This window comes from Athene cunicularia (assembly GCF_003259725.1).
Source record: "Athene cunicularia isolate RWA chromosome 2 unlocalized genomic scaffold, athCun1 chr2_part1, whole genome shotgun sequence".
Classification (NCBI taxonomy): Eukaryota; Metazoa; Chordata; class Aves; order Strigiformes; family Strigidae; genus Athene; species Athene cunicularia.
The window spans coordinates 57,730,612-57,750,355 of NW_020799095.1; the positions used below are offsets into that span (position 1 = coordinate 57,730,612).

Below are 19,744 nucleotides of genomic sequence, written 5' to 3' on the forward strand. Positions count from 1 at the left end.
TATATATATATATATATATGTATTAGAGCCTTGAGTAAGAGTTGGCTTGTTGTTGGAAACATCAGGAGACTGTCCGATCCTTCTCAGTAACACCCATGGGTTGTGTCCTCAGCATCCACCTGGGGTGAGGAAACCTCTTCAGCAACCCGCCGCAGAGCCACGGTCCTTCCTCGGGACTGGCGTGCACACACACACACACACACACACACGCACACGCACCCCACACGTGACATACACCTCTGCTACAGTTCCCTTCTCCTCACCTCCCCCCCCAAAAACAGAACAGGAACCAAAACAACAGAACAAAACCAAAAAAACAACGATGAAAAGAAAACAAAATCACAGCTGGACCCTGTCCTACACGAGGTGTTAGAAAACAGGAGCCATGACAACACATTCATTTCCACTAAGGGTGTGTGAAGCAGATACTGCCCCTTCTGTCGCTCTCGATAAACCTAGTCACTGACAAACACTTGTGGAAAAACATATGCACCAGTCTCCTGCATAATACCAGCTGCAACTATAACAACAAGGTTATAACATAAACCTAAAATAAGATGATAACATGTAAATACTGGGTTATTTAGTCTACAGTACAGTAATCTGGATAAAAATGACAAGGGATAGCCTAATTTCCTTTCCCCAAACAACTTTTACTTTCCTACGTTGGATCGACCTTCAATGCAAATCTTAACCTCCTGAGGAATAAAAGAAGGCTTGGGAAGAGTCAAAGGTGGCTCCTCTTCTGATTTCTCTAGTTTTCGTGTTTCGGGGGCTGACCACCTCCTCTTCCTCGTTGCCGGGGGCTTGCTGGGTTCTGTTTTGGTGAGCAAAGGTGCTGCAGGCAATCCTATTTTGTCCGGAAACTTCAGTTCACCGTTCTCAGCTAACATCTGTGCGCTTCCCTGATTAATCCCGTTTTCCTGCTCCGCATACCTGTGTCTACTTCCAGCTAGACTGTCATTCTTTGAATGCTTCAGCAAGATACTAGCTGAGTCCATGGGCTGGCCCTTTTTAATAGAGCCGTTCTTCAGGTTCTTGAGCGTGAGTGATATGCAGACGTCCCCCACTGAGAGTTTGGAGCATGGCAAATCAAAGAGCTGGCTGGTTCTCTCGGGGCAGCAGGATGACCAGCCTTGTCCAAATACAAAAAAAGGGTATTCTACCAAGACTTCCACGCTGACCTGCAGAAAGAGAGGTGACAACAGAGAGAGACAGAGGGAGAGAGAGGGGAGAGCATGAGATCATGCGTGTGCCCTCACACACGTGCATGGCAGGCGGCACTTGCCACAGCAGAGAGGGATAAAGACGGAATTGTAAAAGCACTGTTTGGTTTCCACAAAATCAGTACATCGATCACCAGACTTCGTGCCTGTCCTTGTCACACAGGTGTTAACGATTTCTCTGAGCTCAGCATTTCTTAGCACAAGACCGCAGCGGGAATCAAGCTTTACCTTTACCCAGCCGTTCAGAGAGGCGCAAGAGGCAAAAAAGCTTCAGCACTTAGCAAAATCCATTCCCTGCCATCCCCTTGTTGTACCTCAAGCCTGTCATCCACATCTGAAGACACTCTCCAACCCAAGGACGGCTAAAGGGAAGCTCTCAGTTCTGACACGATTTCCTAAATGACCATGGGAATGTCATCCTCACCTCTGACCAAACCAGCCTATACTTACCAGCATGAAATGGCTGAAGGCATGCTGATGTCCACGGCATGGCCATGAGTATGTGCAGAGTTGTAGCTGTCAAGTCAGTGAGCGTAAACCTGACCTCTTCTTCCTGCAGTTCCTGCACTGGGTCTCCTCTTCTGCACTGTGTCCCTTTCCCCCACTGCCCCCCCAGCCTTTAAAAACACATCTGGTTATGAATCCTATCTAACCATCTTACAGGGACCTGCCATAGCCACGAGAACAGACCAATAGTGGCCAGGTGCCTTGAGGTCCCAACATGATAAAGCACCTAAATACCCGCCTTCTTCACATGTATCAGCAGTCCAGCGCTTGCTGCGTGGTGCTGTGCCTGCAGGCTCAAACACCTGATGTGGGCTCATGAGATTCATAGCCCATGGGGCCAAGCCCCCACCAGCACACCACAACGAGGGCAGGAAATTCTGACTAAAACTTTTTAAAAATTTGGCATATGTTTTTAACTTGCTGTGTGTAACACCAATGAGGTCTGCAACTCTAAGAGGGTGGCTCCTGCTGAAGTCAGATATCCACTGCTCTGCTCCCAGGGTCCCTGTGTCCTCTGGAGCTCTTCTCAGGCATGGGGTGCAGGATCCTGCTCTGATGGTGTAACCCCTGTTTGGTAGGGGCCAAAAGGCAAGAGAACACCTGAATACATGTGTTCATCTCATTTCTCAGCCATTCAGCAGGCACGGAGCATACCAGCTGCCTTGGAGAGCCTTCTCTCTCCAGGAACCTGGACTCACTTGAAAGGAACATCACAGCAGGCTCGTGAAACCACCTCTCACCCCTGGGAGGGAGTAACGCTGTCATACCGAGCATGGCTTTGTCTCGTTAAAAATATATTTCAACATTAAGGAATAGAGGCAGTTTTAAATGCACATTGCACTCCAGTGTTCAAACATCTTTGTTCATAATACTGTGAACTTTGGGATGAAGTTGCACGGCCTGTCTCACAGAAGAGCTTGGACTCAATATCAGTACGGCACCCAGCAACCCTGCTGCTTCCCTGCTAGTGCTGCTTACCCTTGGAGGCTCCCTCCCTGCAAGCAGGGCCCAAGGTAGCTCCCCTCCCACCCCACCAGCTTCACATCCCTTTTGGGCAGGAAGACTCAATCTGGGATGTCCCACAGCTCAGGGACAGAACCAGGAAACCAAAGATTCCCATTGGATGTTGACTGTGCCTCCGACTGGTTAAGCCCATGCCATACAGTAGCAGTCAACTGCAGTTTATGAGACAGCCAATTCTGTTGGAGAAAAACCTTACAAAGTCTATAAATATATGCTACTTCTGCAACTAGGCCAACGAATAACACTGCATGTATTATCCTGCCACTCCACCTGCCCAACATAGTAAGCCACTGTACGAGGAATTTCAAAAGGAGCAGCTTAGAGGCACAAGATACCCTCCATTATATCAATTTCTGTCATATTAAACCTTTTCCAACCAGAACCGTCTGCCAACAGACAACTATACACATAGCAGCAGTGGAAAGGGACCTGACTCTAGGCCTGGTTTATGCTCTGAACGATGGAGAAAGTGGGGCAAGGTTAACCATGAAAGTCCCATCCCTCCATGTCACTGGATAGAAAAACTCCAGCACCAGGATCTATGAAAGTATTTGCCCAGAGTTTGGGATCATATTCCATACATATGCATCTCAGTAAGGGGTCTGACTGGGAAAGTGGTGAATATCCAGTATCTCCCATGGACTTAAATGGAAAGTGCTGTTTACACAGAGCTTCTGGCTTCTCCCCAGGCACGGATCATCTGGTTGACACAGCTTTCTCCTTTATATTGCTATGTCTCTCCTCTTTCTTTCTTTCTTTTCTTTCTTTCTTTCTTCCTCTTTCTTTCTTCCTGATGGCTGTATTTTTTTTTCCTTTTTTACTTTCCCATCCTTGTCAAAAGCTATTTCTGTCTGTGGGAATCATACATGATTGTGCGCACTGTCCTCACCAACACACAAGTTCCTCTTGATGTGAACAGGTTTCCACTGCATGTTATACTTTTTTTTTTTTTTTTTAAATTGTGACATCCAAAACCCTTGTCTGAACTGACAATCACTAAAACAAATCCCAGAATTGTTGGTGATGATCATGAATAATACCAAATAATAAAAATGGTGAAATGCTGGAAATTTCACAGTTTGGTCACAGTATGCATGCACCACTCTTAATTTGAAATCGCTTCCCTCCTGGATTATCAAGCCCTGTTTTAGCTGGCCACTTCTGGATTCAGCTAATTTGGGATTTAAGGTAAGGTAATCATTCACTACAAGTAATAGTACTCAAAGACATTTTGAGTGTGAAAGCTCAGTAAAAACACCCCGCGTAATTTTTTTCTGATCACTGCACTAAAACACACACACAAAATTTTAGAAGCTCCCTCCTCCAGTATCTTGCCACGATTATTGTAGGAGAGAAAGAAATTTTCCAACTACTAAGTTAAGTTAAGCAAGAAACTAAAATGTTGGTCCCTCTTCAAGCACGCTGAGGCTCTACTGCAAGGTGTTTACCTATTTTTTTAAGACTGACTCATGAAAACACCCAAAACTCTTCAGTGCAGCCACTGAATATCTGCAATTTTCTAAAACCCTTTATAATTTTATTTCTCAACCAAACTCAGTAGGTAAGACAGGCAATTCAGACTGCTCAGGAAACCCTGACTGGAGCTGGGAGCACACATGATAGGTGCTGAAGATCTGATGTCCAGAAAATAGCCCATCATTCAGAAACACAGCAACTTTAGTCTTGGGCCTCACTGCTGCAACCAATGTAAGAAGCACCAAACCAAAAAGTGACTAATAGAAGTGGTTCGTGTGAATATTTTAATAAATGTAAACACACATTTTCCAATTAAGTGTTTTTCTCTGTGATGTTATTAAAATGTGATGAAACTAGGAGTGGCAGGCTGGAAACAAAGAGAAGGAAGTGGTTCTAGAAACAATGTGCAATTAAGCGGTGGAGTTCTCTGCTGAAGGCCCTGCTGCGGGTGCCGAGAAACTCCTTGGGTCCAAAAAACAACTGAACAGATTCAAGGAATAAAAGTTTTCCCTCTCTCAGACAGAAGTCTCTGCAAGTGCTGCGCTTCAACTCCACCTGGGACTCTGGGACTCCTGATGTCCCCACCACCCTGAACAACACCTGCCTTTACAAGAGAGGATTTTTTCTGAGATTTACAGGGCTGCAGGCAGCACCTCGTGCCACGGGGACTACCCAGCGTGACGTGCTCTGGATGGGCATCCCCCTAGGGCTGCATCTAGCCCAGCTTCAGTACACTGTTATTGTAATAAATGCACCCAGGGCCTTAAGCTTAGGGGCTACTGCTCTCCACAGCCTCATGATCCCAACATTTCTCCAGAGGAGCTACCTCTGTCTGCCAAACCACTGGCTGATGAGTTTATCACATGAGCTCTTATCTGCTGCACTCCCAGAATTCAGTAACACGCACCCAAAGACAGACCACAGCTGTCCCATCACTCGGAGGAACAAGGACTCACCGCCCCCGTGACCAGAGGACACAGACATGGCAATCACATGAGGGAGAGGCTGGCAGAGATCTTTATCTGCAGCAGCAAACACAGTCAACATCTCTCTTTCTGTCTCTGTTATGGTGGCCAAGATAATGAAAGGGAGAGTGCAGAGTAAAGAAAAAGTAACTGGTTTGTGTGCATACAGAGCTGTAAGGGGAGAATTAAACTGGATGATGATCTAAAAAAAAATATGCACTAAACTAAACTAGTCAGGGCTACTAAAGAGATGCTCTAACAGGACTTTTGCATCCCTATTGTCTATGATTCTGGTTTTTTTAAAGAAGAAAAATAAAGAACTGTATGTTCATCTTTTCTTTTTAAGCTATACTTTAGGAGTGATTAGAACTGAAATGCAGGGATGAAAGCATGCATTTCAGAGAACTTTTTATGCATTTCCTGTGTGTTTTGACCTTAACATCAATGGAGGTGAATTACTGGCTTCTGCTTGTTCCTGGAATCAAAAGAAAGGACAGATAATAATGATGAAAGCATTATTACAAGAATAATATGTGGAATTGCAAAGAGATGCAGATCCATAGGTCTTTTCTTTTTGGCGACTTGAATGCAGAAGAAAAACAGCTGGACTTTGGGTTCTGGTCCAGTTGATACTTACTTGACTTCTTCCTCATCCAGAGCAGGGATACTGTGACATGGAAACCTAGCATGCCTCCAGGGCTAAGGCAAATTATTCCACTGAAAAGGCACGTAGCTTTACGTGGGTTCATTTTCCTCTAGGTTTCCATACTGGAAGAGGGTTGGATTTGCCAGGCGACTGGAAGATGAGGAAAGGAGGGAGGACGACCTCTTTCTGCCTAAGTGCTGTGCTTGGGGAGGGGCAGCTGTGGGCTTGTAGCGATATGATACAATAGCAGCTGCGCAGTGCCTCCCTATTTACATTATAGTTGTATGTACTCGGTTAGAAATAATCTCCTACCTCTGTCCCTCAGTTGGTGAGAAAATTAGCTAATGTTTGTGCAAGAGTTTGAAAATATGAATCCATCAATATTATAATGACTTCCCAGAGATCTCTGGGAGGAGTACATAAGTGAGCCAAAGCTAATGATAACAACTCTATTTTTGTATGGCACTTACTCTTTACAACTTACACTCCCTTGATAATACCATTTGAAAAGCTCCCTTCTTCCGGAAGTATGCATGCAACTCAAACTTAATTGTCATAAAATACTTCGTGGAGCTACACTACACAGGCACATATATCCCCACTGTATTCCAGAGTCAAGATATATTTAAGTGCAGCAGCACCACAGTGCTCAAAGCAGCATGACTAAATACTGTTCTTTCAATGAGAAGACTAAGCCCTCTTCACGTAGGCAATTTTCTAACAACTAATGACTGCCACATGCCTGCTAATAAGGCTAAATGCTTTCATATAGCTACGTCGAGCTGAAGGTGAGGTTGCAGAGATTTCAAGCACATAGAAACAATCTCTCTCTCTCTCAACCCAGGCAAGGGAAAACCAGCAGAGACATCCCTGCTATGCAGGGCACAGCTGATCTGGGAAGAGACCCAAGTCCTGGAATCTGCAGGAAACCTAAATTAAACCCCCGTTTCTAATCATAACTCTACGTGACTCGCCCTCCATTCTGGAAGCATCCCCGGTGGGAAACACAGCTGGGGAGTATTTCGGCTGCGATGATGTCAGCCCGTTCCTGATAGGCTTCTCCGTAAGGTGACACTTTGCTGGGTGAGACCCGTGTGCCTGGCCCTGGATTTTTACAGCCTCAGACTCGGCTTGCTTTCTGCCAGAGGATGGCACTCCACCCCCTGCAAAGGCACTCTTCCCCGCGCCCAAGACTACAACACATCGCCTGCGTTGACAGATCTGCGAACGCGATGTGACACAAATGCTACCTGCTAATTTGTACCTCTTCTGCTGGTGCAAAGACTGGTGGCCCGGCTGCAGGGAGAGAAATGAGAGCAAGATGAAAATTGCAGATGGGAGATTGCTACTTTTGAAACCTCATTATTCAAGGCACCAGGGCAAATTATAGTAACTGGTCCTGATCCAAGGACGGTTCCTCTAATCACCAAACCTGAGATGCACCAAAATAGAGTTGAGCAGTGGGGAAAAAATCACGTCTTTATACTGAAAGCACCAGAGGCCCAACTTCTATCAGCTGTGCAGATGCACACACATGCATGAACAAAATCACATGGGGAATGCACATTTTGACATGAGAAAGGGGATGCGGCATATGTAGCGATTTACTATGTGTGTGCAACTGGGGAAGGACGAGCCACAGACTGCTGTGACTGTAAGAAATCTTTTGTGTAATCTGCTTCTTGGTACCATCGCTGCTTGTTTTTCTTCAACAAACTGTCAGCCTGAGGTACTTTACTACATGTGTTCACGTCCAACTCCTCTCTCTCTCTCTCTCTCTCTCTCTCTCATTGTGGTTCTCCAGCGCTGCGGGTGCAGCATCAGGGCTGCAGATGATGCAGTTCACAGCACTCAAACCAAAACAAACCAAACCGATTTGCATGAAGATTATTTAAAATGAGTACCTCTAGGAAGCAAAACGCTATCCAGTAGATCTGAACTGCTCCAGCCTCGGCACAGCAGAATCTACATCACTCAGAAAATGGACAGCATCAGGGTAACACTTTATGATCAGTATGTACTCATTCTCAACCTAAAAATACCTTTGGAAAGTTACAGATTTTCTTCCTACACTGAACCAACAAGAAACAAAGGTCAGAAGCACAGCCTGCCCAGCCACCTAGATGATTTTTCTCCAAATTTCCCTTGAACACATAGTTTATGTAAGCCATGCAGTGTTTAAACCACCGCAGCTGAAGCCTCAGTAAAACCCTGTAGTGTGTTTCAGCAACTTATGTGTGTGATGGAGCCATTCCCAGGCAGCTCCAAGTTTTCAAGCCAGGGAAATTCACTGCCTTGTGCCTCAAGCTGAATCTAACCTGAGCTTTCTGGTGTGGAAGGTAAAAATCACCTATCAAAATGCAAAATATGTCCTCTCACACTGCTTACACGCTTTTATGTTTTAATCAAAACACATGAAGATCATGTCATTCTTCCTGTGGGTTCTCCAGCTACAAGAAAAACCCTGTTTTATATCCAAGAGACTACATTTGTCATGGGTGTGACCCTGATGGCTCCTGCAGCACAGCAAGGACCAGAGCTGGTCTCACAGAGGGATGTGAACGGTAAAGAACCAACCCCACACAGATCCAAAGGGACTGAGATGTGAGGAGGAAAGCTGCACCCGGGGGGCCAGAGCGTGCACCCCAGTCCAAATCCCCCAGCCCACCATGCGTTGCCATTACCTGTGCTCGATGCTCCCCAACCGCAAACTGTATCACGGCGATGCCTGGGCTATGGCTGTCTTCAATCCTCTCCACAGTGCTGGAGTCTATTTTCAGGTCGTTGCTGATTTCCGCACTCTGTATGAAGTCTTCTGTTTTCAAGTCCTCTACTTTCTTCAGCTCCCCGTTGGCCAGCTGAATGATTGACCCCTTCATGAAGTAGGGGGGCAGCGTGGGTGGTGCGGCGGCGGGGGAGGCGATGGACTGCACCACGGGCAGGTGGATCTGTGCCTGCACCATGGTGGCCTGGTAGGCGGGCTGGGTGGTGAGGGGCTCCGCGCTGAAGTTCTCACTCTTGGGGACGGCGGTGGTGACGAATGCATGAGGCACTGCTGCAAACTGAGGAGACGACGTAACGATCGCAGGCGCGACTCCCGACGGCTCGACGTCTGCGCTGCCGACCGGTATCAGCAAGGACTGGGTGCCAGGGATCACCAGGTGCTGCGGCAGGCTGCCGGGGTACCCGATGGCTTGCTGCTGGCCGCTCAGGTAGCCAATCACTGGCGGCTGGGTCCCAGCGTAGAAGGCTGTCGCTGGCAGCCCGACGGGGAGTTGCTCGGAGGCGCTGTGGGTGGTCTGAATGACGGTGTGAGGGGACAGAGTGGCCACTGCCTTCACCCCCTCATGGCCCAGAGCCTGCTGCGGAGACAAGGCGTAGGACCGGTGGGCTGGCTTTCCTAAGTGCAAGCTTCCCTTGTCATTGAGGGCTGAGGGAGAGGCCACACGGTTGGTGGCCTGCTGCACCTCCATGTCAGCTGTGGGCGTGCTGCTGTTGGGGACCACCATGACGGAGGCTCGGACACCTGAGGAATCCCGCGCGCTGTACTCGGCGGGGCTTGAGTGGACCACCACGTGCCTGGTCTCGTAATGATGGGGAGCTGGTTTATTGCCTGCTTTGACTAGACCCATGTCGGCAGAGGGTGAAATGCCATACCTCCGGCTCTTCTCTATCTCACCGTTCAATACCTCCTTGGCCTGCATTGCCTGCAGCCGGCTGCTCTCAGGCTTCTTGGGGGGATCCCTGGTGACAAAGTGGCCCCCCGAGTCCGTGTACTGCACCACCACTTGGGAAGAAGGGCCAAGGGTGAGGGTGTGTGGGATCACTGTCTGATGGGGGTGCAGGGGGACCGGGATGGTTGGAGGAGAGACGTTTCTGACAGTGCTCTGGGAAGAGCTGGAAATGTGGACGTACTGGTTCTGCTGGGTGGGTGGAGGAGACCCAGCAGAGATCAGCCCAGGCGTCCTGACCAGGTGCGGCTCAACTTTGTGTCCCTGCTGGCTTAAGCCGCTCATGCTGGCCAGCAAAGTGGAATAGGCCTCCAGCTGGGAGCGCTGGGATGGAGTGGTCGCAACGGCCGTGGCCGCCGCCACGGCGCTGGTCGCAGAATTGGCTGTTGGGGAAATCAGTTGCGAGGGGATGAATCCGGTGTACGATCCGCTGTACTGGGGCCCGACGAACTGGAAGGTGTGTTGCAGGTGCGTGTACTGCACGGGGGAAACTGGGGTCCCTGACTGGGAGAGGGCAGGCGAGTACACTGTGGGAAGAGTGGTGGAGGCTGGAACAGACCTGGGCGCGCTCGGCGGTGAATAGTCCAGCCCTGCAGACAGCGACTTGTGCAAACCCTGCTGCAAGCCCGCCTCCACTGACGACGTCCCCCCGGGCCGGTGCCGGCCACCCAGGCCGCCCTGGCCGCCTGGTGTGCTGGGGAGCCATGCTAGGTTATCCGCACGGTGGTTTTCGTTTGGCAGGACCGGCTTCACCTCTGAAGGCAGGCTGGTGGCAGGGATTTCTCGCTTCTTCGGTGGCAGGCATTCATTGCTCCGCTCTTGGTTGGATTTCATCTTTCGCCGTCCCCCCTCCACTGTGCTTGCTTCACTGTCTGGCTGGCTCTGATTTTAGTCTGATAAACGGAAAGTCACATTTGATTTCTGCAAGGGATCCAGTGACTTCATGAGGAATCATCTCCCCGTGAGCACAATCCTCCGACAGCTCCTCTGGATTCTGCAATGAGAGGATGGGCAAGGGAGGGGGGAGTCATATCATCAACACTGAGAAATGAGAACAAACAAGCAGACACCCCAAAACAGCAAGCAAGAAAAAGAAAAAACCTCAGGGAAAAAAAAATGGTCAAGCTTTGCTGCCCTCATGTCAAGGAGCAGTTGACAGCTGCACTGAGAACAGCAGCAAAAGTCCTGGGTGTGTCTGCTAATGCATCAGGAAAATGATTGTAATTTTATACAGATCAGAAACTCTCTGGCCAAAACTTGCCACATTTAGCAGCAGTCACTTATTTCCCAAGGCTCGCCTTCTCATTCCTCTGGAAAAACCCTCTGTGTCTCTAAGGTGCCCAGTTCGCTCTTTCAGCCTCTCCTTCACCTGCGACGATGTTGCCTTCACCCTGCCATGCCCTAAAAAGCTCAGGAGCGTGGCAGGGAGCCCCAAGGAACATGCACACACAAAATATTTACATTAGCAACAAGCAGCTATTATTGGTGTAGAGGGGAGATGGTGGGTCACTCCTGAACCCCTGAACCCCAGAGTCACCCTCAGGGTAACTTCATATCACACTGGACAGGGCTGCAGAGACAGCAGCTGCCCCCTGTCCCCCCTCCATGCCACGGCTCATTACAGGCACATGTGCCCTTCATCTACCAGTCTGGCAATGAACCTCATCCACACGATCTATTTACAGCAGCAGCCCAGAGCCAGCGATGGTTCTGAGCCAGCTTTTTAATGTGCGGGTTTTTGGTTTTTTTTTCCCCAGTGCTTTGAACTCCCTCTGCTACTAACACCTCATGCTCAGGTGTCCAGGCAGGACTCTGCGCTGGGGGATGCTACCTGCTGTGTGTGGGTTGGCTGGAGCCAGGTGCCGACACCATCTTCATCTTTGTTGGGATATCACCCTCCTATTTCTTAGTGACTGCCAGAGCAGGGAGGCTGCAGGTACCACACTCACAGTCATGGCCACACATTCGAATGCTGAGCAAACTCGACCCTGGGGATGCCTCACCAGGACTGCTTGGAAAAGCACATTTGGGTTTCCTGATCCAAACCAGGAGCCCCCACCACTGTAAAAGTTAATAACTTTATTTCAGGCTAATTTTACTATTGGAGCTCTCTGCTCTCCATCACTTAATCTGGTGACTTCAACTACCCAAAGGCAACAAAGTCAACAAAGTCTTCCTAACTCTTTCATTATCTGCTAAGGAAAATACCATAACTAAAACACAACACACTCTGAAAAGAAGCAAAAGCAGCTGACAGTCTCTCCCTACCTTCCTGAAACCTACCTTGCCTTGTCCCATAGTAAACTTTATGGAGGGTGAAACTCTTCCCCAGTCCCTGTCTAGCCACCACTTGTCATCTGCATTTCTGGCTATTTTGAAAGATATGCAGAATGGGTGCTGAGAAACTGTGCGCCCTGCATGACCCGCATCCTAATAAGAAAAGCATGCATTATATGAAAGAAAAATGGAGAGAGAAAGAATTAAGAGAGGATGTGAAAGAAGATGGAAATAGGATATAGCCCACTTTAAAGTGAATGCTGAGCAGCAGTAATGATACTTATGGCAAATAATATTCCTTTGGGGGATTTCTTTCCCTTCTGCCTCACTTCTAATGAACAATAAGCCTGATGTTTATATGTGTCTGTAGTACTTTGAAGATATACTAGACTAAGATTAAACCTATCTTTAAGAGAACTCTTTACGTTTATGGTCCTCCAAGCCTCTGTAAGCCTGCAGGAAAAGTCCAAACCTTCTCATGTTTTGATACAATCAGTCTTAAGTTAATTATTCCATTGTTTAAATATTGATAAACAAAAATGAAACAGGAATAGCCACAGAGCCGGGGGGCATGGCAGGTAAAGCACTTTTTCAGGGTGGATTCTCTGGCTTTGAGGCAAGAAGGAGGACAGAGGGACTCAGGGTAGCTTCAAAGGAGCAAGAGCCAGTGATGCTTTGAGCCTGGTGGCACCGCTACTCCAACCTGTCCCAATCCACTGGGCGCTGCCACCATGGCCGGAGGAGGGCAGCCAGGAGGCAGGGTCCCCGCTATATCAGCACGGGTCTTCCCCCTCCTCCTAACAGTTGCTCAGCGTGTCTTGGCAACAGCTAAAATTATTATATTACACATGACTTACAGATTTTTATTTTTAAGTTTGACTAAAAATAAAATCGCCGAGCTCACATTTGCGCAGTCATCCTTGGTTAACTTTAGCTCACTGTAGCCTTCTGCCCTGGGCAGTTGGCTTTGGCAGGTAAGTCAGCAACTCCTGGCTGAGGCGGCTACCCAGGGACACCAGGGAGGAGGGATGGCCTCGATGCAGTGTGCTTGTCCCATTGCCCTTGCCACAGGGAGCTCCCACTGGGCTCGGACCATCCTTCGATCTCTCGTGGAGATGGATATGAGCTGCAAACTCAGAATTTGAATTTAAGTACATTGCCATGGGGAAAAGCTGGGAGCAGAAGGCTAGCCCCTCTGCCTGCAACAAAGCAGGGAGCTTGTACGTGGGACCAAATAGGACCACTCTCTTTTGCTGTGATAGATAAACCAGGGTCCTCAAAACTAGTCATTCCAAAAGCCCAAGGCATCTGGGTTTAGCTTCTCTGCATCAGAAGTATTATTGCAAAGTTGCATGAAACCTGTTGAAGTCTCACTCTGCAGGAGCTGAAGCAGAGGTTTTGTTCTGCTAAATAGCATTGAACCACTGAGTTTTGGGTAGCTGCCAATGTCAAAGCTAACATTCTTCAAAAATACCAAATACTAAATCTTTTGGGTTTTGAGGGGTTTTTTTGGTGTAAATCTTTCGTATGGCTGACTTCATCATCACTTGTGACAAAAGGACTGCCCTAAATCTCCTGGAGAGCCTAGGAAGAATGAACAAGCTTAACGGAGACAAGGGATGAGCCAGCTGTAGAGCAGTGAAGACTGGCCCACTTTTCCAAGCCCAAGTACTTCACGGTGAGACTTTGAACTCTAGCAGACACAGGACTGGATTTGCAAAAATGCTAATGTGCAGCATAAAACAGCCTACTTCTACTTCAAGACTTAAAAGTAAAATGGAAAGTTTTCAGCATAATTCAAGTTTCAGCAACAGTAAAGATAAGACAGGGCTGATTTTGCTCAGGAAGAAATGAAAGGGAGACAACCCAAACAGAGTGTCTCAAAGGCAAGAGGTACAAGACCTGGTTAAACTGTTCTTTGCTGTCTGTCCTAGAAAGATGAATGCCTGCCTTCTGCGGTGTGCCGCAGGGTTTGTTATTTGTACGCTGCTTTTTTTTGGATCCAAGTAATTTTTCTGACTCTAAAAATTTCCTTTCTCTTTAACTTCAGAGCTGTTGATCATGATTTGTGAGGTATGCAAATGAGCAGCAAACACCAGGTGATTTTTTGCTCCTGCTTTGTATGTGTGTGTGTCACTTGAGTGCGTGCGTGCGTGCACGCGTGTGTAATTATGGCTGGGAAGGTAAAGGGGACAAAGAGATCAGGGACAGCAGCTGGACTTTGGTATCTCTGGCAGTGAGTACACATGGAACATTGCTAAAGCGTCTGGACAGCCAGTGTCCGCTGGCATCCTGCCCACACTCAAATTCCTGGAAAGGCTTAAGGCAGAAAAATAATCACTTGGAGGAGTCACCATCTGGGCTTGCTCTGTCCCAAAGGGATTGCTCACTGGAGCTCAGGATGTGCATTTTTCATGCAAAACTTCAGCGCCTCTCTGCAAGGCACTTTAAACCTCACTATGTCTCCCAAAACAGTATTTTTCTATTTATTTCATCTAATAAATTTAAAACTCATGAGAGTTATGGGTTATAGCTTGAGGGCCTGACCTCCTTAATTCATCCAGAGTTCACTGCTGCAAAGGTAAAACCAGCAGCGCAAGCCTCCAAACACATCGTGATTATACACTGTGTCCCACCACCCAAAACTGAGTCTTGGGGTGCACAGAAGTTGGGGCCAGACCCACAAACCACAGCAGCACCTGGCTAGGAAAACGGTGGGGCTTTCACTGCCTTCAGAAATCAGGCACTTTTTGCAGTCCCACGATGTAGCTAATGTCATTTTCAGGTCTCTAAAACAACCTCAAAAATCTGGTCCCCTCTCCTCTCTGGTCCCTGATCTTTCCGCAGTTGTTAACAAGCCCACACTGACATGTGCCACCAGGAGCAAGGGCTGGGACCACCCTCTTGTTTGCCTTACTGCATGGAGCAACCACCCACGGGGGGCAGCCATCAGCCTCCAACTTCAGAGGTATTCAAGTCAAAGCAGTTGCTTATTGTCAAAAGGCTCCTTGGATCCCAAACCCTAATAACACACAGGTTATTACAACTTTTCAATTTTCACTTTCTGGCTCCAGGTATGACCAGTAAATTCTCACATTTATCTGTACAGTACAAAAACAGGGTCTCTCCTCTGTTAGAAAACATTGCTCTGCCTGGCAAGTAGACATCAATGCAATATTCAAAGAGAACACCAAAAAAATAATCCTTAAGAGTCGAGCCTCACACATGGCTCTTTATGTCTGGGGTGTTACAGCAGTGCAGTCTAATGCTCCTGCCTCAAACTGCCTGCCCACCCCATCCCGACAGGATGAGTGGGTGATTTCAGCAGCACTGGAAATCACTGGGAAAGGAAGGCACTTTGTCCTACCTCTCCCCTCCAAGGAGGCAGGCATCTTGCAGGATCAGATTCAGAGAGATTAAGAAACAGACATTGCAGAGGGCTCCGCAGCTGCATTCTGGCTCCCAGATCCATATGGCAGCTTTCCCCCCTACTCTACATCCTGCCCGCTGCCAGCGACATATTCATAGTTGTAACTGCTACAGATTTCATTAGCCTTGCCATGTGCATCTCAGCACACGCCAACAATAGCTATAGGAGTTTACTGTCCAATCCGACCAATTTCACAGCTCTCTGGCAGATTTCCCAGGAGGGCCAACTGCAGAGATCCATTAATAAGAAACATGAAAAGCTCTAATAGAATTTGAAATTCTCCTCCCAAAACGAAAGGATTCCTGATCAACACTGCATCTGCAAGACAGATTGTCCACTGCAGCGTTAGCTCTCATTATACTTCTGGGAATCCATCGCAGCAAATTGCTACAGGTTTCTGCAGAGCAAGCAGCTATTCTGCACGTCCCTCCTCCCCCCTGGTCAGATCAGACAGCCTCCACACAATATAAAAAGCAAGTGATATACGCAAATCTCAGTGAGCACATCACTGGATGTGAGATGCTCAATGGCTTGACATTCCCATGAAATTTCATGATGCAAGTATGTACCAGCATTTAGAGAAGAAGATTTAGGAGTCAAAAATAGCGTAAGATACACTCCCAAAAAGACAAACAGATGATGGAGTTCCAGGACAGCCATTCACTCAATGACAAGCTACTCCAGCGGTTAAGCTATCAGTTTCTGCTACTTTGTTCCTGAATTTTGAGGATAAGGGGAGATCTACATGTTTTAAGCAGGGAATGTGCCTTCTGTAGTCCTGTTTTACTACAGCTACACTGTGATTAGGTATACATAGTTATTTTGTGTGGTGGGTGCTGATGAGCTGCACAAGAATATGGTGCTAGTATTAGCTTTGGTTTTAGTTAAGCTAACTGCTGAATTAAGAGTTGGAATTAACTTTCAGAAGTTTACAGGTTTCTGCCATCAGCTCATCTGGGTGTCATCACCTGGTTCTGCAACAGGAAAGATGCTCATATTTTCGGCATCTGTAGGAGTCATGCCATGCTCTGGATGGACAGCATACCTTTCTGTGTATACATGCAGGATGCAGCTACACGTAAGCCTTGTAGGACTGTGAGTCCCATGGGTGATCTGAGTAGATTCTTCCTTTTTTTTTTTTTTTTTTAGAAAAAGTTATTAGTGAAGGCGATTCGTCCTCTTCCAGCATGCTTTGCAGAAAGATGGTACTACGGAGGGCAGCACAAGAAGCCAGGCAGGCTGGCTGGAAGCAAGAAAGTATTTGCTCCAAGAGCTGCAAGCCAACACTGGGGCAGGGCTGCTGTTGGGAGGGCTGGGTGCATCAGCCATCCCACTTCTCTCCCAGCTCGCCCTGTGGGCAGCACCCTCGTTCCCCAGCACAGAAATCCCCAGACTTGCAGTGCCAAACCCGGGTGTGTAGATATCATGAGTCAAACACTACTTCTTGTCCCTGAAACACATGATACTGGTTTACAAATAGAAGATTTCTTAAAGTGATAATGGCAGAGGTTATTTGCCTTTTTCTTATTTTTTCTTTTAACTTGCCCTTCTGCGGTTTGCCTTTCAGGCTCGAGGTCTCTAGCTTTTCCCTGCAACCCAGAAGACCAGAAACTTACTATTTTAGCTAAAAGTGGAATTTCCCATCTCATCATTTGACACCATGAACTAGAGTTTTGTGAAACAAAGTCAGATATTTAGAGTTTAGTGATAAAAATGCTGACAATGCTGATTACAGTGAAATTTCTTTGAGGGTGAAGCACTGATCTGCAGAGTCCCCTGCCTCTGCAGTGGAAGGGGGAGAAGGATTTACTGCCGAGTAAGGGCCTGAGTCCTGGGGAAAAGCCACGTGAGTGTGCACAACTTGATGTACGGCTTTCCCAGATGCACAGCAGAAAGTGCACCTCAAGTGCACCTCAGCTGACCCTGCGACAAGCACCTCTATCTGCAGCCACAAAGGAAAGACTGGGGCTGCCTGGGCCTGAGGTTTCAGCTGTGGCTGACTGTGAGTTGCATGGTCCTGCAGGCAGAGATGATCCAGATGTGACACTGGAGCACGTTCCGGCAGCACAGCATTTTACCATCACAGCACACTGAAGCTTTTACAACTTGACAGAGGTCTGTCAAAGCCCTGCTCCTGAAGCCTCAGAGGCGGCTGTGCTAGGAGTCTCTGGACCACCAACCCAAGATGCTGAGGAAGGCAGCATCCCCAGTGCCTTCAGAGGCAGCACAGAAGCCATGGAGCGAACACATGCATTTTGAAGTGCTACTTCAACCCCACCGACACGAGGAGGGAAAGCTGGATCCCACTATGCTGCTCCGCAAGTGGCTGGATGCAGCATCCATTCTTCTATTTCCTGCACCACATGGACTGCTGCCAGCACAGGACAGCAGGTTTACAGGACTAGTTTGTCTGACAGTGCACAGTGATATCCTTTACTCTTACACCCATCCCCTAGAGGCGCTTCTGCAGCTTAAATGAGTGAATAGAGCTCATTTATAAACAAGTATAATACTGAAATTACTTTGTTGATGTTTTTCATTTATCTAAAATGTGCACAGCTACAATGGGAGCTGCCTACACAATTTTCCATTGAAAATTTCACGAGTGACTATAAACGTAGCGACACCCACTTGCCGCTCATTTTAACTTGTGACAGAAACTGTCATGCCTGTATGAACACATTTGCACCGCAGATATGTCACACAGGTCTCCTTCCATGTGTCTGAAAATGCTCGCTAACGTTCTCTCCTTCTTCAGCAAAACAAATTAGAGACACGCCTGGCTTCACTGCCAGAAGACATGAATAAGACCCCCACAAAAAATTACAGAAACCGGGGGCGTTTCACCCCTTTGAAGATCCAGCCAGTAACAGCAGCAAGCAGCAGCCAACTTGGAGCAGCCATTTTACAGATAAGCACAGGCACTCATGGGGAGGAATGTACCTTTAAGCCTGGCTGATAAGGGGACAGTGTGAGAGCACGGCTTTAGGGGCAGATTTGGAAAGGTCAACTGCACGCTCAATGCCTTTCCTTGGAAGTCCTCCCTGCAGACCGCTGCTCTGGTAGATTCCACGTGCTAGCAAATTAGACTATAATTAGTCCATCTGTAAAGTGCGAAATGCGAATTGATGTTAAATTCCCCTTGAAATGGATTCCAACACCTCGCCTTCTCTCCAGATTCATTCAGCAAAGCTTTATTTAACTTGAAGCAATTTTGCACAAGCCCCAGCACACACTCAGTGCCTCACCAAATCAGCATCACTGACCATCACTACTGACTAAACTGAAATGCTAGCAGCTCACCCCGTCCTCGAAGCATGCAGCATGCTCCCCCAGTGCTGCAGAAGGCAGAGAGAGAGTTCAACACCCCCTCTGCCCCAGCCACCTCCCGGGTCTTTCCTTCTCCAATTCATTCATTTTTTTCTTCTTCATTCAGGGTCAGCTAAGTTTGGATGTGCCCTGCAGCACTGCCTGCTCATTCTGCACAGATGCTCAAACTGGCAATCTCAACACAGGCAACATCATAGGGGTCAGTGCACGTATTAATGCACGTGGGCAAAAAAGAAGCCAGACCAACTCTTCTGCACCCCTCTCCCCATAACATGCCTGCCCTGACCCTGCAGCCCCAAAACTAAGTGACCAGTTACTCTTCCTGATGCAGCTTTGAAGGGAGCCTCTCACCTGCTCCATGGGGATTGCAGCGGGCAGATAAAATGAGCAGAGAGCGCCAAATCCATCACCAGTGTCACTTGACTGAGGCCAGCACAGTGAGGGCAAGGTTGTCCTGACTGTTCTGACAAGGTAACGCAGAAAACAATTAAAAGAAAATGAAGTAATGCAGGTTTATAACAACACAGCAGGCTCCACAGTCACAGGATCCAGTTGCAATTAAAAAACCCACCCGTTCCAACTAAGAATGCAAATCATCAGCGTTGCGCTCAAGCAGGGAACACTGACAAATGAAGGCGGTGTGCTGACAGGCAGTGCCAGTACTCTTAATTTAAGTATGTGAGAAACAAAGGTATGTACCATCCAGGACTGCCAGAAAGAACTTGCTTTAAACAGCAATCAAAAAGAACTGGAAGGGTTTAAAAATTACTTCTCTTACAAGAAACAGATACAAGAAAACCTTTTGCTCCCCTTCTCCCAGCCAAGTGAAGAAGGAAAGAGAAAAAAGATCACACAGCTCCCATAAAGGTTATTTATACAGGAGTTTTGAACTCAGGAACTAAAAACATTCCTCCATTGGACATGTGGGTCCAGTGAATCACAGCTTGGAAATCTGAATGGATCTTTTGTAAAAGCCACTGAGCCACGAATGTGCTTTCTCACCGCTGTGAAAGCATCTTACCCATCTGCCACTGGAAATCCGTGGTGCAGAGACAAGTGACTCCCCGACACCAGTGAAATGGACAAAAGGATGACTAGCTACCTGCAGCTGGTTTCAATCGAAAAGCCGAGTA

At 47.7% G+C, this 19,744-nt stretch overlaps 1 protein-coding gene across 6 annotated transcripts in view; it reads right to left on the minus strand.

Moving 5' to 3' along the window:
- Window positions 1–23: 23 nt before the first annotated feature.
- Window positions 24–19,744, minus strand: part of ATXN1 (ataxin 1) — a 230,247-nt gene continuing 210,526 nt past the window's right edge. For all 6 annotated transcript variants that reach the window (XM_026842212.1, XM_026842211.1, XM_026842214.1 and 3 more), the window contains 2 exons: window positions 8,528–10,568; window positions 24–1,184 (listed from right to left, as the gene is read on the minus strand). In XM_026842212.1, the coding sequence (XP_026698013.1) occupies window positions 654–1,184; window positions 8,528–10,408 (2,412 nt within the window). In that variant the 5' untranslated portion in view covers window positions 10,409–10,568 and the 3' untranslated portion in view covers window positions 24–653. The remainder of the gene's footprint in view (window positions 1,185–8,527; window positions 10,569–19,744) is intronic.